A 27,978-nucleotide genomic window follows, 5' to 3' on the forward strand; every position below is an offset into this window, starting at 1 on the left:
TCTAGGGCTCCTGCTGTCAAGATTTCTGTCCTGGAAAACTTGTTTGAGAAAGGTGTTAATAAAATTCTATTGCAAAAATTTTTTTCTAGAAAATATAAATACATTTAAAAAAAGAAATTCCAAAGTAATACAACTTTTCTTGAAACAGACAAAAAAATAATGTTTGCTTACTATTTGATTAAATAAAATTTACTTACATTTCTTTAAGGTATTTTAATTTTTTTAATGTCTCTGTGGAGTATTTGTATGATACCATAATGTATATTTATGTAGAATCAAATTATATAAACAGTACCAATATCATTATAGAAAAATAACATTTTAATGTATATTGTTCTAACAAATCACATTGTGAATCATTTTGAAGTTCATTATAGAGATATTGATAAATTGTGGAATTGTCTTAATGTTTTTTTAATTAACCAATATTATTTTAAACCTGAAATTATCAGTTACATTCATCAGTTGGTGAGTTTTGAAAAAAGAATAACTAAATTTTATTTCAAACTGACAAATGTATATGGTTTTAGTTCAGTGTTAAAAGAATTTTAATACAATATTAAATTACTTGAACTGAACAGTTCCTTGTATATATTTTGCCTATTCACTGTTGATATGTACGTAGAAAATCGAGAGTAAAATAACACTAAAATATGGTACCAAAAGGAAATTGTATAGGAGCAAAGTAAACAGTAGCTTTGCTAAAACAGAAGCATATGAAGCGTATGTGTAAATAAGTTTGGGCTTCCAGTTATAAATTTTGTAATTTTTGTCATTATTTATATCCTATTAAAAAAAAAAAAAGAAAAGCACACAAAATAAAACAGAAGTTGTACAGCCACTGGTGCTTGGCATCCTTCTGTGAGCACCTCCCCACCCCACCCCCCCCAAGCAGGCCAGGCCCCTCGCACCCACAGCTAAAGGGTTTCTTTCAATTGGCAAAATGGCTGAGAAAGTCTGCTCATTGCCAAGTTCAACCAGTCTGAGAAAGAAACACTGGCCTTTGAGGTCTGAATTTCAGCCAAACGCCTCCATTCACTTTGTTTAAATATTAAAGTAGATTGTAAGGGAAGTGACTAACACAGACCCCCCCCCCACCCTGGATCACTTCCATATTACACACAGGGGGTAAAATTGGAAAAACATCACACTTGGATTTCGTTTTTCCTACAACACATGTGCCAGCTGTAAGGCGAGTGACGGGCCACGCTAGAGCCATATTGGATTCTGTGGTCAGTGGTTCACATGCCATATCCTGTGACCTTCAGGGGGCTTATCTCCCCACTGCCTGGTCCAAGTCTCTTCTTACCCTCCAAAATCCACACCACCGCAACCTCAGAGCGCTTCCCATCTGGCATGCAGAGACGTAGAGGCCCCAGGGCTTTGAACCCCAACAGTTAAAGCAATCCTAGGCGGGAGAGAGTGGCCCAGAGAAAAGCAGCCTTCCTGCAGGAGGCTTTCCCTGGGCTAGGCCCCTTTTTTTCTTTGTTGGCCAAGAATCCATTAATCCCGTTTATTATCTCTGTATATCAGCGGAGGGTTGTAACCTCATGAGCCTCACGGAAGCACATGGCACACTGTGGTGGGGATAACCGACCAAGCTGACTACCACACAGGTGTTGGCAGAATGTAGGAAACCCCTGGGGTGGGACAGCATCGCTGGGCTGATAGCAACCCGAGGGGGTATCAGAAAGGAGATTATATGGCAGGGCTGCCTTCCAGGTGGGGGACAGGGACAAGCTACAGTGACCCTCAGAGGGGAAGCCAGGGATCAAAAGACCCTGAACTCACTCTCCACCCTTCACCCTGCATGACATGAATCGATAGGAAGATAGTCCACAAGAGCATCCCCATAGAACAAGGCAGAGCAGGGAAGCAGCAGAGAACACCTACCACCCAAAGAAGAAGGGATTGGCAGAGATGGTTTTCTTCAGGGAAAAATCTGACACTTTAATTACTGCAATAACCATGGGGTAAAAGGTAGACGGGGATCCTTGAATAATGCTAACATTATTCAAGAAAGGATTTGGATTCATCCTTTAAGAAAAGAAAAAGGACTCTAGTTCAATGACTACATTTAAATTTTTTTCTTATTAACCTGTATTCTATGATAAATTTGGGTGAATGAACCCTATGAAAACATGCCTAGTCAGTTCATTAATAAGTCATAGAAGTGATTTTTCTCAAGACACATCAGATTTTCTCAAGTTGGAATACTTGGGAATTGTGCCAGCACATCTCATGTTTAGATAAGATGGAGCAGAAGACAGGCTTAGATAAAAAGACATGTGCCAAATTCTCAAAAATCAATAAAAATTCACACTTGGACTGCAAGTAACACTGCTCCTATTTTGAAAAGAAATGAAAATTTGATAAGTGGTCTAGCCTCCAGAGAATTGGAATATAATGAAATCTGTACAGAATAAAGCCTTTTTTTTAAGACCTCATATTTTTAAGTTATCTTTTTATATAGGCTACTCAATGAGTATGTTTCTTATAAAAGCACTCTGGTGGTTTTAAACATGTTTTCTTAAAATATAAGTGGGTAGCCAGGCACGGTGGTGCATGCCTGTAATCCCAGAGGCTCCGGAGACTGAGGTAGGAGAATCAAAGCCAGCCTCAGCAAGGGCGAGGCACTAAGCAACTGAGTGAGACCCAGTTGCTAAATAAAATACAAGTGGGTCCAGCCGATGCAGGCCAGCAGTCTACCTGCAGCTGTACTGCATTTGGCTCCCGGCACCAGCCGCCCACACCCATTCACCACAGTCTGCTTCAGGGGATCTGCAGCCCAGCGTCTCCTGCCCCACTGGAGTCCTGCTTCCCAGAGCAGATAGACGCGTGCTGCGAGCTCGCTCAGGCCCCTTGCCCGATCCTCATGCGGCATACTGTGTGATTCCACCGGTGCTGGTGAGCTGGAACTTGCTGTGATTGAATTAATCTTTGATGCAACCAGAGAGTGCCAATTCCACTTAACTGTCTCCTGTCTTCATCTTGAGGCAATCTGCTTATTGAGAATCCGCTCGGTCTCAGCATGTGCCAAACCTTGGGTTGCTGCTGCTGACAGCCTAGCAGTCCAGACCCCACGACTATACTTCCTGCACTCGATGTGAGCCTCAAAGGGAATCATGGCTGCAAAAGTATTTGCCATCAAGACAGTTTTTTTTTTTTTTTTTTTTTTTTTTTCCCCATCTCCAAAACCCCAGAGGCCTGTGTCTGTAAAAGTGCAGGGATGTTTAACTTCCCAAGAGCAGTTAGCGACCAGGGATGGATGCAGACATGAACCGAGGTCAGAATAGAGACCCTCCACCGATCAGCTCCAGTGGGGTCACCCAGCCAATGGTGGCCACTGCAGCAGCTGAGGTGACATCAGGGCCCTCACTGGTTCAGACAGCAGAGGAACATGGGATCCGATGACAGACATTAGCACAGACATCAGCACAGCTGAGCTGCCGCTTAGAAGTCTCCATGTGGGTCTCAGCGCCACAGTGAGGCCGAGGAGAGGTGGAGGCCGCTCTGCAGTCAAAGTCCGCTCACAACAAAGTGACGGAAACCCTTCCAGGCGATCCAGATTCAATACCCAACTGAACTGTCCTCCGGGTGTCGGGGACGCCTCCACGAGAAACAACGTCAGCTGTTTCCTAAACCTGAGAGGCTCAAGATCCCTCTGTAGTTCTCGAAAGTGCAAGTTCAGATTTTTGAGAGAGAGAAAAAAAGAAATCCTAATGTGTTAAGTGTTGAGTCAGGGAGACTGGAAGGGAGGGGTCTCGGAGCCCCACTGTAACAGCCATTTCTGGGGTACAGCTTTGTGGGCTGGGGGGTGATGGGCTATTCAGATGTCTTCGGAGCCACCTCCCCCCATCTCCAGTAGCTTTATGACTTTCTGAGATTCTATACAGCTAGATATCCAGTTGCTCAGAAGGGGAACTGTGTGTTTGTAGCTGGGGTGAAGGGACAGAAGAGGCAGAGATCCAGGGGTCACTTATATTTGTTTACTGCTGTTACATACCAGGTTGCTTTTAATCAGTTAAAAACTGACTTTGGAGACTAGTAGCAAAAATCAGAAATAACAGTGTCTTAAACAAGGGAGAAGTTGACTTTCCCCTAAGAACCTCAGAGATAGGATGCACAGGTCTAGAAGTGGTAGCTTTATGATATCAAAAATCTCAAGATCCTTCTCTAGTTCTCCTCTGCCATTCTTTGCATGTGGTTCTATTCCCAAGTTCACCTCATCATCACACAGTGGCTGCTAGAGATGTACCCAGTGCTCCTCCTTCCAGGCAGGAGAAAGGATGGTAAGGACCTAAGGATAGTAGGATTGCCCAAATCAGGAAAGCGCCACACCACAATTTCTGCTTTTAGCTCATTGTCCACCCAGAGTAGGAGGCTGAAAACTGTGACTGCTATTATTAGTAGAACACTATGGCCCCCAACAACAGAGGGGCTTCTGGTGAGGTAAAGAGAGACTGGCCACTAAAAGTGTGCACACAGTGAGGATCATCACAGGAATAGGTAAAAGGCAAAAGCTCACACAGATGAGAATGACTGCACAGTGGCTACGGGGGCACTGGTGAGGATCCTGGCAGAGCTGCTCTAGAAATGAGCCACCAACTCCGTCACACCCCCCAGCTGTGTTAACATGCACAGCCATGCGGCCCAGCAACCCTCCCGGGAATGTCAAAGAGCATGCAGCCTAGCCGACGTCACAGGCGTAACCAGGAGGGGCCTGGCAATGGGCTGATTGGGCATCAATGGCCAGAGCAGAGGCCCCCAGATCTCCACCTCTGCTGCACACTGGAATCACCAGGAACTTGAGAAAACACTGCTGCGTGGGTCCCAGCTCCAGAGCTGGGGCGAGGCTCGGGTCTGGGGAGGTTTTTAAGTTCCCCAGGTAACTCTAGATGCTACCAAGTGTGAGAGGCATTGCTCCTGGGTTATCAGGCCCTGCTGGGGGTCCCCCGAGAGCCCCCAGAGCGCCTCCCACCAGAGGCTCCCTGGCAAATAGGTCCTGGAGAAGATTAAACCATTTGCTGAAGTCACACAGCTGGAAAGTTAGTGCAGCCAGGACTTGACCTGGGATCCAGTGGCCAGAGGCACAACGCACCACCATACTCCTGAACCCTGGCCGAGCAGTGAGCCGAGGTCCCTTGCCCCCACTCCCAGGCCTCCTACCACACACAGCCCACAGAGGGCAGGCAGCAGCATCCCTGATGAGCAAGGTCTGTCTCCTGCCACCCAATAGCCAGGAGGAAGAGCCGGGAGAGGGTGCCCAGAGAGGTGCATTTCCTAGAGGAGAAGCACAGGGCCCCAGTTTATAGACCAGGGAGACCTGGGCAGGTGAGGAAGAGGGTTTGTAAGTGGGACAGAAAGTAATTATCATGTCGTTTATGAAGACCCGCATCTCAGGCGTGACCTGCTCTGGGCCTCTCACAAGCCCGGCACCTTGGGCATTGTGTTCCCCACCTGACAAACGAGGCCCTGGGACACTGCAATTTTTCAGATGGAAGGAAAAGGAGAAAGGTGGACGTAGGATCAAGATGGCTGAAGAAAGCACGTTCACCCACTAAAACGGGGCCTGCCGCTAATTTGAAATGAACTCCATAAGAGTTTCCAAGTAGATGTCACAGGCTTCCCCATGAGGGAGGCAACAGCAGGGCTCCCGCCTTCCCTGCTCAGTGCTGGAATCATCTGAGAGCTGAGCAGGCTGGGCAGTGGCTACGTGCTGGCAGATACAAAGCACCCCCAAACTCTGCCGCCCACGTGCCTCATATCAGAATGGTCCTGGCTGCTTTTGTTCAAAGAGCAAATCCTTTGGGCCTGGTGACGGGGTGATCAGGATACCAAAAGTAGAATCAGGAGCAGAGAACAGCATCTTATGTCTTCTCCGACAGCTCAGCACTGACGCATCTGCCATGACGCACCAAGTGAATGCATGAAACGAATAAAGAACTAAATGCAGGACTGAAAAGATGCTCGTGGGTCTTGAGGAGATCCAGGGGAGGCAGATGGCCAGGGGCTGGACCCCTGTTCCCTGCTTGACTGTGGGTCCTAGTGACTTAAACCTCTCTGCATATGTTTCCGTACCAAAAAAGACACCTTAGAGCACTGTCATGAGATTCAGTTAAATACTGTCAAGAGAGTGCCCGGCCCAGGGCTTGGCACCTAACAGGTCCTCAAAACATAGCCGCTCCCCTCTCCTCCTTCCTGAGCAGGATTTGTTATGTCTCAGAAAGTTCCCTGGCAGTGAGCAGGGCAATCAACTCAAGGCAAAGGTTCAGAATCTCTGCTGACCAAAGGTGACTCAGAAATAAGATCCCCCAAATCATCACATAGGCCAGTGCTGATCTTCCTCAGCATCTGAAACCCAAGCCCCATGACTCCCGGAGGGGTGCTCATCAGTCATGAGACCCAGGAGAATTCCGCTCTCGACTGTAACTGACCCTCTACTTCCAGCCCAGCAGGTCTGGGCCTTTCTGTAAAGAAAATCAGGTTTGGATTCTATCACTGGTTAGCTGCCTGAGGTTTGGTTCTTCCTCCAAAAACTGGGAATCCTAATCTGCAAATCTACTCAGCAACCTCACCCTCACAATGAGGGTTGGGCAGAGCCTGGCGGGGATCCAGGAACTCCTGGGCTACAGGGAGCAGAGGTAGAGGAACAGCTGCCCTGGCCCCAGCAGGGACCCTCACTCACCTGCCAAGGGATCTCCATCCCAGCACAGCTCAGATGCACACCACCCAGGCGCAGGCCTCCCTCCGTGTCCTAGGCCTGCGTGATGGGGAATCACAGAGGCAGGTTTTCTACTCATTTTTATGCGATCAGCAGTATTCCCAGTTTGGAGAGCCTGACCCCATAAATGAATTTACAACGAGCAACAGCAACTCATTTTCTTGAATCATAATCGAAATGAAAATTTCCCAAGTTTTAGTTCTCTCAGGGCACCGTCTGACTCAGGAGCAAGTCACCACAATGCCACTCGACTCCAAAGGCTGGCCTCTGACGAATCCCACACCGCGGCAGTTCTCCAGCCCCTTCCAGGTGACAATACACCACCGCGCTTCTACGGTGAAGCTCATGGCCCCAAAGCAGCTACTGTCCCGATTCAGGCGTCTTAATAACCCTACAGCATACCCACAGTCCTAAGGGGGGGAGCTCCGAGCAAGGAATCTATTGCAGTGACAATCTTCAGAGATTAGAATTATTAGAAAATCATTTTCTCCTTTTCTAAAGGTCGGTAAGTAAATTATACTGTAAAACGTCTGTTGAGCAGCACGTGTCCTCACCTGCCGGTAGCTGAACGCCCCGGGGACATGTTTATTCATTTCCTATCATTTGGTAGCAAACCTCGTGTATCCAAGTGAAGTTTTACTTTCCCCTAATGATGTTTCACAGTAAAAATACCAAATTGAAATGGGAAGATAAAGAAAAGGCAGGTGATAGGCTGTGGCTTGACTCGACGCCCTTGTGAGAGGTCCCACGCACACGCACACGGGAGCTTCAGTCCTTCCACAGATGCTCGCTGAGGCTTTCATGGCAGGTCGGGCTGCTAGAATCTGGTATAAAAGACAGAGCTGGTTTCTGAGGAGGACATGATATAAAGGGCGGCCCCCAAGAGGTGAGCAAACAGCTGCAAAGTAACAGAAGCCGTGGTGGAGGAAAGGAGGCTGTGGAGGGAGGGCAGATCCAAGGGTGTATGAAAGTTGGGAAGGAAAATGTAAAATTGGGGGTGGGAGATGCAGAACAGAAGAGAGAGCTGTGCAGACAGAGCCACGGAAGCAAGAGGGTTTTAGCAGCAAAGCTCAACAAGATGGAGAGCAGCACTCGGGAACCATCATGCAGAAGGGCAGGAATGGCGGCAGGGCGGCAGGCCCGGAACTGTCCACGATGTGGTCCAGATGACATCACTGGATGTGCCCCAAGTGCTTTCTAGGTTCGAGCAGTGACTTAAGTACTCTGTGAGCATTATCTTATCAAATTCTCACAACAGCCCTGGGAGGAAGGGATGCTCATGTTATAGACAAGACAAAAGCTGGTGGCTTCTTATTTTCTTACTACTCCTTGGCCACATTCTCCCCAACAGCTGCCATTTGCTTTGAGCGCTACTTAAAAAATAGTGCCCGGTGGTACTTCAGCAGATGTTTGTGACGTACAGGACAGACAGATGGCTGGACAAACAGATAAAGGAATCTGCAAGGCCCTGCCCAGCATTCGCTCCACCTCCCACACCAAACTGCCACTTTGGCTCTTTGCAGGACCTTTTCTGTCTCTTGTGCTGGCCCTACATCTCTTTGACCTCCAGACTGCCCTGGACGCAGTGCTGAGCCACCTGCCTCTTCTCCCTACACTCACATCACAGCTGATGTCGTCTGGCCCTGGGGCTATTTAAGTGCCATCAACTCACTATTTCTATCTCATATGTCTATCTCTAGCTTGGAATTTTCCCATGAAGTCCAGACCCTCTGATCCAATCACCTGCTCAACACCCTCACTTGGATGTTTAATTGGAATCACAATCTTACGTCCAAAACCTGCTCCCTTCATAGTCTTTACCTGAGTTGATGGCAACTCTGTCATTCTTCCAGATGAACAGGCCAAAACCTTGGCATCATTTTTTGGTATGTTTTCAATGTCCATCACTAATAATAATAAAAAAAAATACCTGAGGGCTGGGCATGGTGATAAACACCTGCAATCCCAGTGACTCAAGGAGGCTGAAACAGGAGGATTGCAAGGTTGAGGCCAGCCTTAGCAACTTAGTAAGGCCCTAAGCAACTTATCGAGACCCTGTCTCAAAATAAAAAATGAAAAGGACTGGGGATGTGGATCAGGGGTTAAGCATCCCTGGATTCAATCTCTGGTATGAAAATAAGTAAATAACCTGAAGCAAATCAACTTAAAGGAAGAAATGGTTTCTTTCGATTTATGGTTTCAGAGGTTTCAGACTTGGCCATGTCACTTTGGGTCTGTGGTAGCACAATACACTGTGACAGGAACATATGGTGGAAGGGGCCTGTTCAACTAACTCATGGTGGCCAGGAAGTAAGAGACAGGAAGGGCCTGAGGTCCCAACATCCATTTCAGGGGTCCACCTCCAGTGATCTTACCTCCCTGCACTGGGCCCCACCTGCTAAAGGTACCATCACCCCTCAAAGGTACCACAGACTTCAAGCCTTTTAACACATGAGCCTTTGAGGAAAAATTTAAAACCACAGCATTCTTCCCCTCGACCCCAAAGGCTCATGTCCATCTCATAAAGCAACCTTCATTTAATCCATCTCTAAAAGTCCCCAAAGTCTAACTCTTCCAGCATTCTCCAAAGGACAAACCCAGAGTCTCCAACACTCAAGGCAAATTCAGATGTGAGTTCCTGCAAAGATTTAAAAAAAAAAAAAAAAAAAGTTATGTGCTTCTAAGACAGAAAGGCACAGGATGAACACTCCCATTCCCAAAAGGCAGGACTAGGGCATTGAAAGGCAGGGTCAGACCAAAGCAAGACTGAATCCCAGGAGGACAGACGTTAATCCTAAGACTCCATACCTGGCATCAAGACACTTGGCAGCTTGAGGTGTCTTGGGCTGGCTCTGCTCACTGCCCACAGCATCCCCTAGCAGATGGCCCACCTTCCTGCCATCTCTAACTACCTGAGGTCTCCAATGCAAATTCAGATTCACTCTTACAGCTTCGTGCATGGCCCTGTCAGGGCTGCCTGAGGGACTCAGAGCCTGCCACGAGCTGCCTGGCCTCTCAGGCTTTCCAGTGACAACTCAGGGGAAGATCCCATGTCCTCTATCTCTTACATTCTGCATGCCCACAAAGGCAGCAGCACATGGATAATGCCAAGGTCTATCACCTGTGTGAGCTATATCAGGGACCATTTGAATCATGGCAGCAGACAGCTGAGCAAAGGAAAGTAAATTCCAGGCAGAGAATTCACTAGTCAGTCCAATGGAGAAGAACACCCAGGGCTCTCTTCTAAAGGAAAATCTTTGAAAGTTTATACTTTCACACCTTTGAGCCTGTGGTGGGTGGAGCCTTGCTGATGCCTGACATGCCCTAAGGTACCTTTCCTAGGGTCCCAGTGCAAATCACTTGGCTGCTTTATATTGTGCTGATCTCTCCAGCAACTGTATTCTTTCTCCTTGGCCAGAACCTTATGCTTGGTTCTTTTCTGGCCAAACTACAAACTTCCCACAATTTTCTGTTCAACTTCTTGCTCCCAATTCTCTGTGTAAATCTGATGAAAAGCAGCCAGCAATACCCCTACCACTGTCTAAATGCTGAAATTTCCTCCACGGGATAAACTTGTCAGGCACCTTTAAGCTCAACCTCCTACAGTCTCAGGGCATGGGCAAAAGGAAGCCAAATTCTTTGCCCCGGTATTATGTGGGTGGTCTCTAAATCCAGTTCCCAACCAGCTCCTGTCCATCTGAAACCTCATGAGCATCATCAATGACCTTTACTGTCTGCGTTTTTATCAGCATTCTGAGTCCTCACCAGAAACATCCACTAAGCTCTTCTTACAGCATTCTGGGTTTCCTCCAGCCGGTTCCTCCAAACTTTTCCAGTTTAAACTCCTGCAAACCAGTTCCAAACAATCCTGAACCACACTGTCAAACACAGTCACAACCACGACCGTACATGATATCAACTTTCTATGTTAGCTTTCCATCGCTGTTAATTAAAAAAAAAAAAAAAACACAAAAACACCTGAGGTAAATGGACTCAAGAGAAGGAAAGGCTTATTTGGGCTCATGGCTGCAGCCTGTGGTTGCTTGGCCCTGGGGCAGCACTGCACACCATGGTAGGAACACGTGGCAGAGGAGGATCATTTCATTCACGATGGCTAGGCAGTAAAAGAGACAAGAAGGGGTTGGCGTCCCCATGTTCCAATCAAGGGCAGGCCACAAGTGACCTGAATGAGCCCCACCTACTAAAGGTTCCACCACTTCCCATAGCACTACCAGCTGGTAACCTAGCATTTAAAACAAGGGCCTTTGGGATACGACTCCAAACTGTGGCAATTCCTCTCTCTCAAACTTTATCCAAGCCATCAGCAATTCCTATTGACTCTTACCCCCAAAATATATCCAGAATTCACTTGTTACGTCCTCTACTGCTATCCTCATCTGACCCAACTTCATTCTATCCACGTGATTACAAAAGCTTCTCATTGGTCTCCCTGTCCCCCTTTCAACTGAGTCCCAAGTGACGAAGATCAAGTTTAAGTCTGATCACTCCATTGCTCAAACTCCTACACTGGCTCCCATCTCAGAGTCAAAGCAAAAGTCCTTATAAGGCTGGGGAGGTAATGCTCAGTGCTGCCCTGATTCCTCTCTGCCTGCCACTCCTGTTGTATTCCTCCCACTCTTCTCCAGCCACACCAGCCTCCTTGCTGTTCCTGGAACACTTTAAAGCCTGTGCGTGCTGCATCCTCTCTGTGGCACTGTCTCCAGATGCATGTATGGCTCACAATTCCTCTCCTCTTTCAGGTCTGTACTCCAGTGTCACCACTGCAACTCCATCGAAAACCATAACCCTCCCCCTGAATTTATACCATGTAATTGAGTGTAGATTAGTATACAATAGTAATATTATATATAAGTTCCCAACTGCAGCATTATTTTGTTTTCCGAATGCATGTATCCCTAATACCTACACCAATGCCAGGCACACGGTAGATCTCAATGAATATTGTTCAATGAATAAGTGAAAAATATGAGTGGGCGAATAAATGAATTCTCTTTTTTACAGGTTCTTCTTCATGCCAGCTCACTGAGCAGCAACCATCATAGACACACACTGAAGAGACAGGCAGAAAATTTGATATAATTGAATTTACATATAGTTAATAAGGCTTAGATGGAAAGGTTGATGGATTAGCTTTATCGTTCACATTAGTCTTCTAATCAACAGATAAAGATAAGCAAGGAGTCTGGAATAGGCCAAAATGTTTTTCCAAAAAATTCTAGGAATTTTATTTTTATAATTTTTTTTAAAAAAATTCATGTTTTAAAATGTGTTCCAAGGCAAAAAAAGAAAATCATGTAAGTAACAGGTTTCAAAACATACACATTCAATATAAAAAACATTCAATATAAAAAAAATCTTTACATATACAAAGTCCAATGTATTTTCACATACAAAAAACACATCAGGGAAAATGTTTAAAAATGTTCATCTGCAACTACAACCGAATCCCCCTCATGACCAACTCCACGAGCTGCAATGTACGTCGCAGGTGTTTCCTTTCCTCACATTATCTCATCTTCCCATTTTCCTTTTTAGTTTCTTTTAAATATTAAGACAAAGCTCAATCGAGACATAAAAAGTTGATGTTTGCTGTTATACATTAGCAGTCAAGTGGCTTTTAACTCCAAAAGTCAATTCTTCATATTCTGAGCTATAGATGAGATGAGCCCTTAAACATGAAAATCAAATTAAAACTTGGACATTCTAAGCAAAACATTATTTACCAAAATTTCTTAAAAAATTAAGACTTTTCACTTATCACATTTGCTTAAATCACAGTAAGCCTATAAACTAGTTCCCCAACCTATCAAAACACAAAAAACTTCCTTAATAATGTAAAAGATTTTATTCACTATATTGTATTTATAGTTTCCGCAAATGCTATATATGAATATCTAATCTAAAACACATCCTTCTATCCACACATCATCTATTAATATGCACCACCAGCAGAAATGGGTTTGTTGCTTATACTAATATTACTATTATATACTAATATTCATTTGACTTATTATTTCTGTAACAGAAAAAAAATCTTTGAATTTTGATTACTTTTATATGAAAACCACATCTGTTATAAATTTTCGTCCAATGCCCATAATAACGTTTAGATTTAAACTTTAGTTAAAGTTCCTAATCAGGAGGTTAAAAAAAATAGCCAGCTATAGATGCTGGTGAACTTTCTCCATGTCCAAAGCTATTTTTCTCAGCTACTCTGCTGAGGCAGGAAGATTATTACTTGAGCCAAGGAGTTCAAAGTCAGCCCAGGTAACATAGCAAGTCCCATCTCAAAAAAAAAAAAAAAAAAAATCCCTGCATTTCCTGATTAACTTCACAGAGAAGGGGAGAGAGAAAGGGATGGTACAAGGGAGGATGGAAAGTAAAGGAAGGCAGGGAGGGAAGGAGGGATGGGAGGAGACCAGGTTGGCTGAAAGGTAAAAGCTGAAATCTTCCAAAGTGACGGTGACCCTTCTAGAACTGCACAGAAAATCAGAAAGAAGTCTCTTGAAATTCACAAAGAAAACAGCTCTAACAACGCCATTTACCTAAAAGTAAAATGCAATTAGAAGAAAATTATTCTTTACTATTTCACATTTCTTAGGAAAGTATTATTAAAACTTGTGATTAAAATTGCTCCATCCTCAATTAATCTGATTTACTAACATTTAACTAGGGAACAACAGCTTTAAAATGAATAAAGTGAAGATCAAGAAAGGCCAAGTTCAGTCACTTAAGAAGTAAAAAAGCCATAGAAAGTAGGATAGCACCCAACTCAATACTGACCACTAGAGTCCAGCTACAGCGAGCTGCCTTTAGCTACAGGGAGAAAAAGGGAAACCCATGAATTCTACTCTCTAACACATAATTTTTGCTTCACAGAAAGAACTGATAAAATCCAACACTCACTTATTGAGTTAATTAAAGGAAGTGTTTCAGAGTGTGCACACAGGCACAGTATTTTTAAAGCAAATTTAGGGAGTATAAATAACCTCCAAGATAGTATTTGGGAGAACTATACCCCCTGGGGGTAAGTGTGGTTCAGAAAACAGGCCACTGTCACCCTGAGGCACAGCCTGCATAATGACAATATTAAATAAATATAGATCCTTCAAATTATTCTCACTAATTATGACAACTAATTTGAATGCATCACAAACAAATTTTACTAACAGTGCAACAAGGTACATATTTACATTTTCATTTGCATCGTAAGGACAAATTATTAATGATGATGATAAAAAATAAGATTAAAGGTGTGTTCACATGGGAAAAAGCTACACTAATATTATTCATCCAACCACAAACACTTGTAATGAATGCAAACCTGCAAAACAATTCACAGCTTTACAAAAAGTTGATAATACAGAGTTTATCATTTTTTCCAATGCAAAATTTAAAATACTTTAACTTACATTAATTCTAAACCATTTTACTCTAAAATCTGTAAAATATATAAAATACCAAGATTGTCAACAGTCACATATGTTTTGAAGTCAGAGGACACATGTATTTTCTTAAGATTAGTTCCATTTGTGTAGAAGGTCTGTAAGGATTCCCCAGTCTCGACATTCCACCACTGTTCAGAAAAAAATAAAATTCTCATTAGATTGGTAATTACACTACCTGACAGTTTGTAGTGCCAGCAGACCTATCACCTTCCCTCTCCTAACCTCAAGCAAACAGCAGGAAAGAGGCCCAAGATTTACGGCTGAAGACAGTATCAACCTGGTTGGCCTTTGCTGATCAACCCTGGTGATGGCCTCAGACCTACACAGGTAGCCCTACCCATCCCCACTCCATCCCCACTCCATCCCCACTCCGTCCCCACTCCGTCCCCACTCCGTCCCCACTCCGTCCCCACTCCAGCACTTCTAGAGAAACAAGCAGCTGCTTGAGAGCTGCAGGCACCAGGCGACAGAGTTCCTCATGGAGGACTGGGCTCTCCTGATTGCATGTCTTGGTAATGACTGCCCCTCTTTTCACTCCAGTGCCCCTCTGTAGTCACAGACTGGAATTCAGACAGACACCCAGAATGTTCTCTAGAGAATCTTCCTTTCCACCAGGAGTGATTCAAGAACATATGACCCAGTTTCTTTATGTAATGGTTTATATATTTATTTAATAAATACTAGCATCTCAAATGAAGCAGGTGCTTCCTTTCCCTTCCAATCCTTGATAGATTATAACAATAATCTAAGATAGATTATAACAATATTTATATCCATTTACCAAATAGAGACCATAAAGCTTACCCATGTATCTCACAGCTAAAACAAGGGCAAGAAACAATGCAAATGAACATATTTTTCAAAGGCCTCAGATGTATCAAGCTATTTGAGAGGCTGAGACAGGAGGACAGATTCAAGGCTAATTTCAGCAAATTAGTGAGACCCTGGCTCAAAATAAAAAATAACAAGGTCTGGGAATGTAGCTCAGTAGTAGAGTACCCCTAGGCTCAATTCCTAGTACTACAAAAAAAAGTCTTGAGTATTAGGAACACAGTGTCATCCACCTTTGTGTCCATGGCCAAGGCTAGCATTCTGCCTTAGCACATTATGGAGTCGATTATGCATGTTCTCTTTAATCACAGGAACTGATAAAAACATACCAGACTTGTTGAACCTTACTTAAGCAGAATGCACTAACTTGGAATCTTCCAGAACTGGCAATGTAATCAAGAGTTCAAAGGACATTCTGTCCCCTGAGAGGAGACTCACTACATTTCAGTGTCTAAGGCTCTTATAGCTTATCACCTAATCCACCATTTTACAAATAAGGAAGTGGGTTTCTGAAAGAAGAACCTGAACCCCAGACCCTGGCAGGTTGCAGAGTTGGAAAGATCTGGCTTCTGAATCCAGTGACCCTTCTTCCTTTCCCACTATTAACACAGACCACTGTCCTTGGAGACAGTTTAATATAGACTTTTAAAAATAGATGCTATAATAGCAGCACATACGCAGGATTTTCAGGGCAGTAAACCTACTCTGTTTGATGCTGTAATGGTAGATACATGTCATTAGAGATTTGTTCAAGCCCATACAAGGTACAGCACCAAGAATGAACCTAATGTAAACTACTGAATTTGGGTGAAAATGTGTCAACACAGGTCTATCAATTGCAAAGGATGCACCATCTCTGATAGGGAATGTTGATAGTGGGGGAAGCGGCATATGTGTGGGGACAAGCGCATGTGGGAAATCTCTATAATGAGGTATGATTGTCACACCCACTGTACAAAAAACTGAGGCACCAGGAGATGGAACAATGTTGTGCAAAGTCACAAAGCTAATGAGTGGCACAGTCCGGCTTTGAACTCAATCTGTCCCCAGGCCTACTCTCCCAACCATGACACTGCTGCCTCTACATGATGGTACGCTTTCACTTACCACCATGTGTTCCACATCTCAGATCAGCTTTTTTCCTCAGGAGTAGGAATTAATGTGAATTTCTTGCATTATAACATTATGTACTCTGTGGCATTAATTCAGGTAAAAGCTATCTTATTTTTTCACGTACAAATAGAAGTAACTTTGAAAGTTAAAATCTTTTTAGCAACTGTATACCTACTTTATTTCACTGGCACTCAATTTAAATAGCTTGGATTCTTTTTAAAGTGAGCAGACTCAAAAGGCCTAATTTCTTGGCCACTACAGCAGCTGTTCCTTTTTACTTTTAATTTGTTCTGTGCTTTTGGATAGTCTCATTAACATGCTGGGTAGATGCAGGCTGGGCTATAACATAATTAGTTTAACCACGCCAGTAATCAAACCAGAAGGCAAAAGCAGCCTGATCATCACTTAAATATACAGACTAAATATACATGCTACAGTTTCTTTTAGCCTTAAGACATAACCCCTAGAGCACACAGACCTGTTCTGCTGCTTTATTTCAAAATTCTCCAAGAGCTCCACAAATCTGGTCATTGATCTTTGTAACACCTTAAAAGCCTGACTCACAACTATGTGACAGCATTTATGGAGCTCAGGAAATCAAATGGCATGGTATCTAGAAGCTTGGTGTCAGAAGACTGAGCAGTTTTCAGGAACTAATACAGTTCAAGACTCTCGGCTTCTGACACAAGGCAGCAATGACCCTCCTCTAAGCATTATCCTCAGAGGCAACCAAGAGTTACTGTTTACCTTTACCTTAAAGGAAAACAAGTGATGATCATGACTTGGGATCCCCTGATAACTGAATGAAGTTGTGCCCAAAAAGACGTAGGTTAAGGCAGCATTAACACTGACAGAATTGTATTTCCAATGCAACCTTGTAAAGGAATCATAATTCTATCTTTTCATAGAGCTAAAAACTGTTACCTAATTTATCTTATTTTATAAGCTAGAGTTTTATGTTGTAGATAATTGCAATGATATGGGTCCCCTATAACCAAAACTTCATTCAAGTATTTCGGAACATCTAGATGATCAGGATCAGCTTCAGTTGGCTGTTTTCAGTAAGAAATAGCAGTATCATAAGATCTTATATGGGATCTATTCTAAATGAAAAGCTTATAGAATTTTCAAGTGGTCAGTATAATATATAGTATCACCTTCTACCCGTTTAAGAAGTAAAGGCTGGGCTGGGGATGTGGTTCAGTGATAGAGCACGTGCCTAGCATGAGTGAGGTACTGGGTTCGATTCTCAGCACCGTATTAAAAAATAAGTAAATAATGAAAGATATTGGGTCCAACTACAACTAAAAATATATTTTTTAAAAAAGAAGTAAACCGCTCTTCTAAAGACCCTCAAGCTTCCCTCTCCATGTGAACCTCTGGTAACTCCCACCAGCAGCCTATCCACTTCCCTCATGTAACCATGTGCCAGACCCCTCCTGCACTTTAGAGGCTTTATTTATCACCTGCCTCCCCAGACTATTAGCTGTTGTTAGGCAGGAACAAAACTTAACAAATGTGCCACACAGTAGTACCTGAGTACACAGTAGGCATGGAACACACTCTTACTGAATGGAGGGATTAACAGATGCAAGCACCAAAAAAATGACCTGGAAGCACCACAACATATTCAATCCATGGTCCCTAGAGCCACCAGTAAGTTTTCAGAAGCCAACTCACTACAGAAATCTGAGGAGGAAGACCTGGGTGTGAGTCCTGGCCCTTCTACTCACTAATTATATAATTTCAGGAAAGTCACAATGTCCACAAAATTCAGTATGCTCTTCTATAACCAAGGATGGTATAAAATGTAGGCTTCAGAAAACTAGCTAGTGAGATGATGGGAGTAACACATTTTATAAATTATAGAGCAATATGCTGCTTTTATTATTGTTGTTGTTGTGATTGTTATTGAAGAAAATAAATTCCACAAATATTTTTAAAAGAATTTCAACCAAAATATTTAATAATGAATGACATGGAAGGTAAAATTAGTTGAACACCCCATTTGCTAGTCATTCTGACCATCTAGATTTTGGTGAGCTGAGAGGAGAGCTGTCACCAAAGCCTACCAGAGACCTGAGGAAAGCACCCTTGCTGACCTCAGTCTCATCACTGCAAAACAGTGAGGGCAACTGCCCTTTCACTCTGCTGCACTATAGGGAGCCAACTGAGAAACAGGAAGTGGAACCAGCTTGGAAAGAAAGGCAGAGGTGGTTCTTCTCTTTCACAGTCCTTCAGGAACTCTTACCTTAAGATATCCTCCAGCAGAGACAAGCATTTTGCTATCTGGAGAAAAACAAAGGTCCGTCACCCAGCCTCCATGGGTAGCAGCTCCTTCTTCTACTGAAACTGGAGCACACAAGTGAAGAAGCTCGCCATTTGAGACATTCCATATCTATGTAAACACAACACACAGTCCATTAACGGGTTACCCAGAAGCTTCTCTAGTTTTAAAATATATATTTACATATCTTTGGGATATATGGAGATCATTCTTACAAAGCAAAAGGATAGAGTGACTGATTCAAATGCTAACTCTAATTAAGAGAGGACTAGGAGAATAGCTTGGTAGTAGAGCATGTGCTTAGCATGTGCAGATCCCGGATTCAATCTCCAGCACAGTACGTAAAAAAAGAAAAGAAAAATGAATGAAGGGAGATGCAAGAAATACAAAAGAAGCCATATAAACTAAGTGGGGAAGAAAAAAAATAAGTCCAAAAGTTAACATCAAAAATGTTGACAAACATCTAAAGTATGTAAGTCCCTGTGAGGTTCTAAATACATATATTATATTCTAAGATTATTTTACTAGAGTCTTAACAACAACCCCAGTCATTTACAAATGATGTCCATTTATTTCCTGTGATACTTAATACACAATAGTGAAATGCACAGAGAATAATAAAAGAAATAGAGGCATACGTTCAAAAGGAAATAATTAAATCATCACTTGAAAATGTCTCCCAGAAGTCAGGTGCCATGGCGCACACCTGTAATCCCAGCAGCTCAGGAGGCTGAGGCAGGAGGATAGTGAGTTCAAAGCCAGCCTCAGCAATAGTGAGGCAGCAACTCAGTGAGACCCTGTCTCTAAATAAAATACAAAATGGGGCTGGGAATGTGGCTCAGTGACTGAATGTCTCTGAGTTTAATCTTTGGTACCCCACCTCCCCACCAAAAAAAAAAAAAATCAGCAAATGTCTCCCTAGAAAATTCAAGAGAAACTAATGGAAAAGAACATACAGAATTCAGTAAGACAGCTACATATAATATATATAGGTAGATATAATACATATAGCTAGATATAAATATATATAGCTATTTTTATTTATATATACAAAAATGAATCGTGTTCCTACATTATGAATAATCAAGTAGAAAAACAAAATTTTCTTCAGAAAATGTACCAGGGAAAATTTTTTAAATCACATTTGAAATTTTAAGAGTTTTCCTTTAGGGGGTTCTGAAAAATGGAACACTATCTCAACTTGTAAAGGAGCTCTTTCATCCAAATATGAGAACTCAAAGCACAAGGAATGTCCCACAGTGGCCTGCCACTTCAGCTGGCAGAGCATTATGTGAATGGGATAGAATAGAAGGTTTGTTCCTTAGTCCTTAAGGAGAATCTTAATTTTACTGGACATCCTTTCTGATTACCTCTATTCATAAAAATTCCATGTTCTCCTGTTGGTCTGCATTATATGCCTACTCCTTGAGTTTCAATCCTCCATGTATACTGATCACTAAGCAGCCATTCCAATATCCACAATTCCCCATATCTGTCCAATTCTTTTAACACCACCAGCTCTGACTGTTTTTCTGTGATTTCTGATCTCACAGCATGCAATACTTTCCAAATTGCACTGTATTTCCATAGACATGAAGATTGTCTCCCTTTTAAAAAAGACATTTTCCTAAGTAAAATCGGCACAGTTTATATGTGTATCTTAAGCACTGCAGGATGGTAAAATCTGGCCTATCCTGCAGACTCTACCTCAGTAAGAAGCCCTTCAATGCTCACCCAATTATAGAAATGTGATCCTCTGCACTATTCAGTTAACAAAGCAGAGAGAAGACTGCAACAAACCACACTGTAAATGTTGACTAATTGGTAAAGTACTAAAGAGATCTTTTCTTTGAGCAATCAAAACCAGCAGAATTTGCAATTCATTTATAACCCAGACAATGATTTACAAAATTACTTTCCTCAAATTTTGCCACTAAAAGCAACCTTTGGTTCAAGTCCAAAAATTAAGATGAATCACTCTCAAACTAATGGCAGAGAACCAGCTGCAAATAACTAGGGCATTTGCCTCCTCACATATGTAGGAAATGCCTCAGTCTAACTCCAAAATGAATTCTTCCTTCAGTAAAGGCAAACGCACAAAAATATACAAAGAATGCTTCATCCAACCAGAACCCCAGGGCCTGTGCCTCCCTGTCCCATTATCAAAGGTCCCCATGAGGTAAAGAGTGCAGGCCCAAGCTCCAAGAGGAGCAGCGCTCTCATGTAGCAAACAGCCTACCCTGATTTCTCCATTGTCATCTCCAGTTGCCAGCAGGGAACTGTCCAGAGAGAAGGCCGAGCAGCGCACACAGCCATTGTGGCCTTTCAACTCATGTAGAGGAGAAGGGAGTTCAAAGCTCCAGATCTAGAAGGCAATTACAATTGTTTAGGAATGATAAACAAACTCAAAAATAAGCATCTGCAAACCTATTGAGTGCTATTCAGTCATAAACTCCATCAATGGAAGTTCGAAACATTTGGCAGTGCATATACTTTAATGAGATGCCCAAACTCCAACTTGCAGCCCTATTAATTTTTCTGAATTTCCCTTTAATTACTCAAGTTAAATTCAACTCAAGAACAAAAGTCATACCTTCTTTATCTTTAGACTTAGAAGAACACAAATCAGTTAAGAACAGTCTGTGGAGTGACAGAGACCTGAGTATGAGTACTGGCTCCATTAAAAAAAAAAAAATTATATATATATATATATATATATATATATATATGTGTGTGTGTGTGTGTGTGTGTGTGTGTTGGACACAACAGCTTTATTTTAGTTAGTTTGTTAGTTAGTTATAGCTAGTTATGGTGCTAGGAATTGAACCCAGGGCCTAGTGCATTATTTATTTATTTTTATGTGGTGCTGAGGATCAAACTCAGCACCTCATATGTGCTAGGCGAGCAGTCTAACACTGAGCTACCACCCCAGCCCACTGGCTCCACTCTTTACTGGTTCCTTGTGACTGAGGGTAACTCATATAAGCTTCTCCAACTTCAGTTTCTACATCTGTAAAATGGGGACAATGATAGCTATAGTATGAAGATTGTTATTATAGGAAATGAAATTCTTGGAATATAGCCCACCATATGCAAACCTTTTTAAAGATTAGCCATTATGCTGTCCTAAAATATGAAACAGACATTAGATAGAAATTGTTACTATCCTGTTTTATACATTATTTGGACTCATAATACATAATCAATAGTACAATTTTATGCATGGACACTTCAATTTATTGACATACCTTTGCAGTCTTATCAGCAGAGGTAGATGAAAACTTGGTAGCATCAGAAGAAATATCACAAGAAAGTACTGTACCCTGGTGACAGACAAAGTCTTTTTCCATTTTTCCAGTAATAGTATTCCATACCTTAAGAACAAAAAACTTAGAAGTTAAACTTTTAAGAACATTTTGTATTAAAGAGCATGATCAGCTATAAGACGGATCTAAAATATGGGTTTTCGCACACTAGTTGTTCTGACCTCTTTAAGTAAGTACCCTTTGGTATAAAATGCTCACATATATGCAGCAGATATAAGTGACCACAGTGAAAAACAAAAAAACAGGAATATAAACATTAGAAACTGAACCATTTAACATCTATGTGCTTTTGGCTACTGAAATATAATTGTTGCAATAGCAAAATACTGAAAAAAATAAAAAACCTGAGATTCAAATTACCTTCACTGTTCCATCAAATGACCAAGAAAGCAATCCTGAATGTTTCAGAAGCCTGAAGTCTTTCACTGCTTCCTGGTGGCCTTGCAGAAGAACATATTCCTCTGATTGCCAATTCCATATCTGAATATCAAAGAAATAAGTTTGTTATAACCTCCCTCAATAATATCCCATGGGTGGGCAGGGAGAGTATGCACTCTCAGTTCAAGTCCTTTATCCTTGTAGCATTCCAAACAGAGAGGAGTAACAAGGAATATGGTGTCCACATTTTACAAAGAGAAAAGCTGGGTTTAATTAACTTGACTTGGGGCAAAATAAAATATTTTTCTCCTAAATAAAATTTGTTTTCTTCAGTTGCTTGGAGAACAGTTAATTATACCAGAAGATGGAGAAAAGCCACAATATGGCAGTGAGCTCACCATCTGATTAAATTTTCCAGAGAAAATTATCCCAATTACATATTCACAGATTTCTGAACCACAAGCTGGGCACGTCTGTAGATTCTGGCTCCACTGAAGCTAGACCTATTGCACAAGGTCAGCTGACCCAAACAGCTTAAAATCAGGTCATAGGGTCTCCAAGCTTCAGAGACTTAGCCATCCCCTAATGCAAGCCTCAAAATGAAAGAAGCAATAGGGCATTATTTTTCACATGGAGCTTCAGGAAGAGGTCTTCAGATAGAAGAGGATGAGGAATTAAAATAATGTCAGTAACTGACAAAAAATAAGCACATAAGAACATCTGAGACACAGGAGTGAACAGAAGAGACATTATTTCTAGGCTATGTCCATATACAAAACATCCCTTATTTACTAAATCAAAGCAACTGTATTGAGAGCCTTGTTAATTCTTGACTTCAGATTAACTCATTTAACAAATGTTTATTTAGTAGCCACATGCAAGGCAAATGTGAATCAAACAAGGACCTATCAAAAAGAAACTTGAGAGGCTAGAGTTGTGGCCCAGTGGTAGAGTGCTCACCTAGCATGCATGGGGCACTGGGTTCGACCCTCAGAACCACATAAAAATAAAATAAAGATATTGTGTCCACCTAAAACTAAAAAACAAATTAAAAAAAAAAGAAACCTGAGGCTAGCATAAAAACTGAGACATACTTAAAAAAAAAAAAATCCTACTTAGATGTCATGGTTTAGATATAGAATGTCCTCCCAAAGTCTTGTGGTGAAAGTATAGCAAGGTTCAAAGGTGGGGCTTTTTAGACAATGACTGGATCATGAGAGCCCTGATCTCATCAGTGGATTAATCTGTGTGATGGATTAATTCCCTGGTAGCTGAATAGACTACTGGGAGGTGGACACTTCCCCTCTCTCCCTCTTGGCTTCCCAGCTGTCATGCACTGAACAGCGTTCCTCCAGCAGGGCCTCCCATCATGATATTGTGCCTCACTTTAAGCCAGGGCAATAGAGTTGGCCAACAATCACCTCAATCCTCCAAAACCATGAGCCAAAATAAATCTTTCCTCCTCCAAGCTGTTCTTGTCAGGTATTTTGGTAACAGTGACAAAAAGCTAACTAAAACAGATGATATTAATCATAGAGATAAAAAAAAATTAATCGTAGAGATAAAAATTATGTGGAAATCAAAAAGCTATTCCTTACAGAAGATTTGGTGGAGATAGTGCATTCAAAGTAGGCTAAAGGAATGGTCTGGAAGTATGATTCACAAATTGAGGGGCTTTTCAAACAAAAGGAATAAATCTAGATTTAAAGTATAGGTGTACAAAAATGTTAAAAGAGTATAGGGGGGCTGGGGATGTGGCTCAAGTGGTAGCGCGCTCGCCTGGCATGCGTGCGGCCAGGGTTCGATCCTCAGCACCACATACAAAGATGTTGTGTCCGCCGAAAACTAAAAAATAAATATTAAAATTCTCTCTCTAAAAAAAAAAAAAAAACGAGTAAAGGGACCTGTTCATAGTTCAATCTGGCTAGAACGCAGGAGAAGCAGAAGGAACAGTAGAGAAAAAAGGAAAAAGGTTGGGAAGGTATTCAAAGAGCCCACTGAAGGTGTGGGTCATCAGGCGGGCTCCAAAAGGATAAAAAGATAAAGAAAAATCAGCCACCAACTGAGGTAGGCCTATTACAAACACTCTGGGTCTAGTTTTTGGTGAAGTTCAAACTGTAAAAATGTCCTTAAGCCTTTTCCTATCAGGCTTAAGCAAAACTATAGAAGAAACGACATCTCAGGCTGGGGATACAGCTCAGTTGGGAGAGTGCTTGCCTCGCATGCACAAGGCCCTGGGTCAATCCCCAGCACCACAAAAGGAAAAAAAAGAAATGACAACTCTTATTCCTCTTTCTTTATTCCTTCTTTCACTGTTCTTGGAAGTCACCCTCCTCACCAAGCCCTGGCTCTCAGATCTTTCCCTATTTTCTAGCTCAGGGTGCATGTTCTTAAAAACAGGATCATCAGGAGCAGTGTATCCTGTATGCAAACTGGGGCTTTAGACAAGGAACTAGAAGTAAGAGTACTTGAATGAGTATGAATTAGAAATTTCAGTATTTTAAGAATGCAATGAGATATGCTGGGTGGTGGGTGAGAACGGCTTTCCTGGCTCCCCAGACTATATCAGAAAGGATGGACACCCTGTGCAACTAAGCATGAAACACCCGAACACTTGTACTAGGAACTTCCTAGCTCCCTCCTTCGCTGCCGGGGCTTCACCACTTGTACAGCTCGCCCTTGTTGACAGACACTACCAGTCTCAGCTGTGCCTGATTCAGTGCCCATTCCCAACTAAGGTGCTTACTGCTGCCCTCCACATCAAGAAGCCAGGGCACCTTCCTGCACAGATGTGACAAAGAATGTGACAGTCACTGAAGGGAGATTAAGAATAGCCTTCCTGGCTTTATTACAGAAGATTTCTATGAGGCAGTGATGACAGTGATTTTTTTTTTTTTTTTGTGGGCTCAAACTTAACATGCCATTTGAATCAACCTTGATGTAACAGTTACATTCCCCCCCAAAATAGCCAAATGCATCGAAGTTGAGTTGGGGGATGTCTCTTTGGCTATAACTTTTGTGAGTATACATACTACTGAATTTTTTTAACTATATAAATAAAACTTAAATTTTAAAAATGCTAAAAAAATTTTCCTGTACTTGCAAGAGTCAATACATAATTATACAATGACTCAGGTGAGCATGGCTACTACTTGGACTTTATTTACATACCTCAAGGTAAATAATCACAAAACTACCAAAGTGGACCTCAATTTTCATAACTCTGCTATAACTAGGTCACTTGATTCTTTGAATTTTGGCAATAACTTCAGCTCAACAAAGATTTACTGAATTTCTACTACATTCCAGGCACTGGGGATACAACGATGAACAAAACAAACCTATTTTTTTAGTCATTTACTAAATCATAAAAAATCTAAAACAAAACTCAACTAGTCATTGTTTGGAAATACCTACCAAGAGCTCTGCTGCATGGAAGCACACTCATTAAGACACTGTAAATGTAAAAAAGTATTCTGAGCAGAATAGGAAAAGAAGATAAAACACAACTTGTATTTCTAAAAATAACTCCCATTCTGAAAGTATTTCTAGAAAGTATTTTTCCTCTGGCTGAGGGTATCTTTAAGCAGGTCATAAAACCTTAGGAATTAAAACTTCTAATAGAAAGACTATATACCATATGATGTCTCAACAGAATTTCATCAGATGCACTTTAGTTTTACTATTTCAAAGACATCTGGAGAGGAAAAAAATGTGACTATTACAGAGTTTCACAGCTAATAAAGGACCATCATGGGATCCTAAAATAAAAAAGTTTCCAGACTGAAGCCAAATTTCACTACACCTTTACAGGATCCACAAAGACACAACATAAAAAGACCTTTTTCCTAGCCAGTTGTGGCGGTGCACGTCTATAATCCCAGCAGCTCAGGAGGCTAAGGCAGGAGGATCGGGAGTTCAAAGCCAGCCTCAGCAACTTAGTGAGGCGCTAAGCAACTCAGTGAGAACTTGTCTCTAAATAAACCACAAAAAAGGGCTGCAGATGTGGCTAAGTTGTCAAGCACCCTTGGGTTTAATCTCTGGTTCCAAAAAAAAAAAAACAAACAAAAAAAAAAAAAACACCTTTTTTTCTAAAACCATTTTTAATAGTATAGTTAATTAAATACTGCCACAAAAAGAAATATATGTACTAAATAAAAGAATATAGTGACTTCAGCTGAATATGCACTTATGTCTTTCCTTCTAAAACCCTTTTAAAATGGCAAGGTCAAGAGAATGGAAAAGGGAGGACTGGGGTTGTGGCTCAGTGGTAGAGCGCTTGCTTAGCATGTGTGAAGCACTGGGTTCAATCCTCAGCACCACATATAAATAAATAAATAAAGGTCCACTGACAATTAAAATACACACACATATATACATATATACAAATAAAAGAAATTTTAAATGTTTAAAAATAAAAAAGGGGGGGATGGGAAAGGAGACAGTGATACAATGTTGGAGCTGGAAAGCAGGAAAATGGTGACTAATGCAACAGAACCAAGAAAACAGAACCCTAAAAACAACAGAGAAAAACAAAAACCAGATGCTACAAATTCCTGAAATGCTCAGAAATTGGAGGCTCTAAGGATATCCAAAGGTGGGCATGAGGATGGGCTACGAACAGAAGTCCAGGACTCCTGGGAAAACAGCAGTGGCTCAGGCATCGTTCATTAGTCTCCCTGAAGCCATCTAATAAAAGCAGTCAGAGTAACTAGAATAACACAACCAAAACTGCACTAATGATATCTGTAAGACCATGTTAAGTGACAAGGTATCCCCACAAACCCCAAGATACAAATGGATGGAGACAAATAGAGCCGTAAGACCTGCAGGGGATTAACATCTATATAGGAAGAAGCAGAGAATCCCAAAGAAGCTTAGCGACACTTCCTGGACCAACCAGAAAAGAGCAGCAGAAACTGAGTACAGGAGGAGTAGGTACCGTCTGGAGAGGTAGACCAGCCTGGGCCATGAACTCTCCGAATTAACCAGGAAAACCCTGCAAGGAGTAGAAACAGAATCTAAACTAAGCAGAACAAAGATGATACAACAAAGGAAAGAGAAGATCCAAAAACAACAGGGGAATGCAAGGTGCGAAGAGATCTCATGAAAATAAGAATGCATTTTTAACATTTATAAAAATGAAAGATTAGAGGCAAGAAGCTAGAAAGGTAAGAAACACAAATGGGTTTCATCTAAGTCCATGTACATAATCTGAATGCACTCCAGAAGTGATATACTTAAAATGCTCACTAGAATTCAGGCACATTCAAAATGTTCTTTTGCTAGAGAAATGTTCCTTTATTCTTCTCCCTAATATTATATGTGTTAGGAATTCATTAGTTCTCTATTTTTCTGACCTGTTAAAACAGTAGAAAAAACTGCTGCTGAATCCCAAAGTTATGAGAAAAGGGGAATAAATTGCAGAATAATGCTGCTACAGACAATAAAAACACACCAGAATCTTGAATTATAAGGTACCAGCACCATCTAGGACAGAACTGGAGTTTGGAGAACAGAGGGAGCAAGTGAAATACAGAACAAATGCTGACCTCTAACATCTATTCCTAGTTCTCTTCCACCTAATTCTGAGAACCTATCAGCCAGATTTATCCTCCAGGCAGAAAATTGCCAGATTCTTTTCTAGGAATCTGAGGAGAAAAAGACAAAAGACCCAGAAATACTAACAGAAAGGTTTCCCATCCAGTTTACTTTTCAGAGAAGGTCTCAGTCAACACAGAAAGTTTTAAATGAGCCTTTTCACAGCTATCTCAGGTACCAAATGAACACTGCATGGCTAAAGAAGCCTTTAAAACAAAGGCCAAAGCAAACAAACAGAAAAGATAACTT

At 41.8% G+C, this 27,978-nt stretch overlaps 1 protein-coding gene across 1 annotated transcript in view; it reads right to left on the reverse strand.

The window, feature by feature from the left end:
- Positions 1–12,028: 12,028 nt before the first annotated feature.
- The window catches only part of Apaf1 (apoptotic peptidase activating factor 1), a 78,754-nt gene continuing 62,804 nt past the window's right edge, over positions 12,029–27,978 (reverse strand). Inside the window, exons 23-28 of the mRNA XM_026397316.2 lie at positions 22,111–22,230; positions 21,673–21,798; positions 20,664–20,789; positions 18,389–18,535; positions 14,207–14,321; positions 12,029–12,413 (exon numbers count right to left, since the gene is read on the reverse strand). Coding sequence (XP_026253101.1) covers positions 12,376–12,413; positions 14,207–14,321; positions 18,389–18,535; positions 20,664–20,789; positions 21,673–21,798; positions 22,111–22,230 — 672 coding nt within the window. The 3' untranslated portion in view covers positions 12,029–12,375. The remainder of the gene's footprint in view (positions 12,414–14,206; positions 14,322–18,388; positions 18,536–20,663; positions 20,790–21,672; positions 21,799–22,110; positions 22,231–27,978) is intronic.

The sequence above is a fragment of the Urocitellus parryii genome, chromosome 5, assembly GCF_045843805.1.
Source record: "Urocitellus parryii isolate mUroPar1 chromosome 5, mUroPar1.hap1, whole genome shotgun sequence".
NCBI lineage: Eukaryota > Metazoa > Chordata > Mammalia > Rodentia > Sciuridae > Urocitellus > Urocitellus parryii.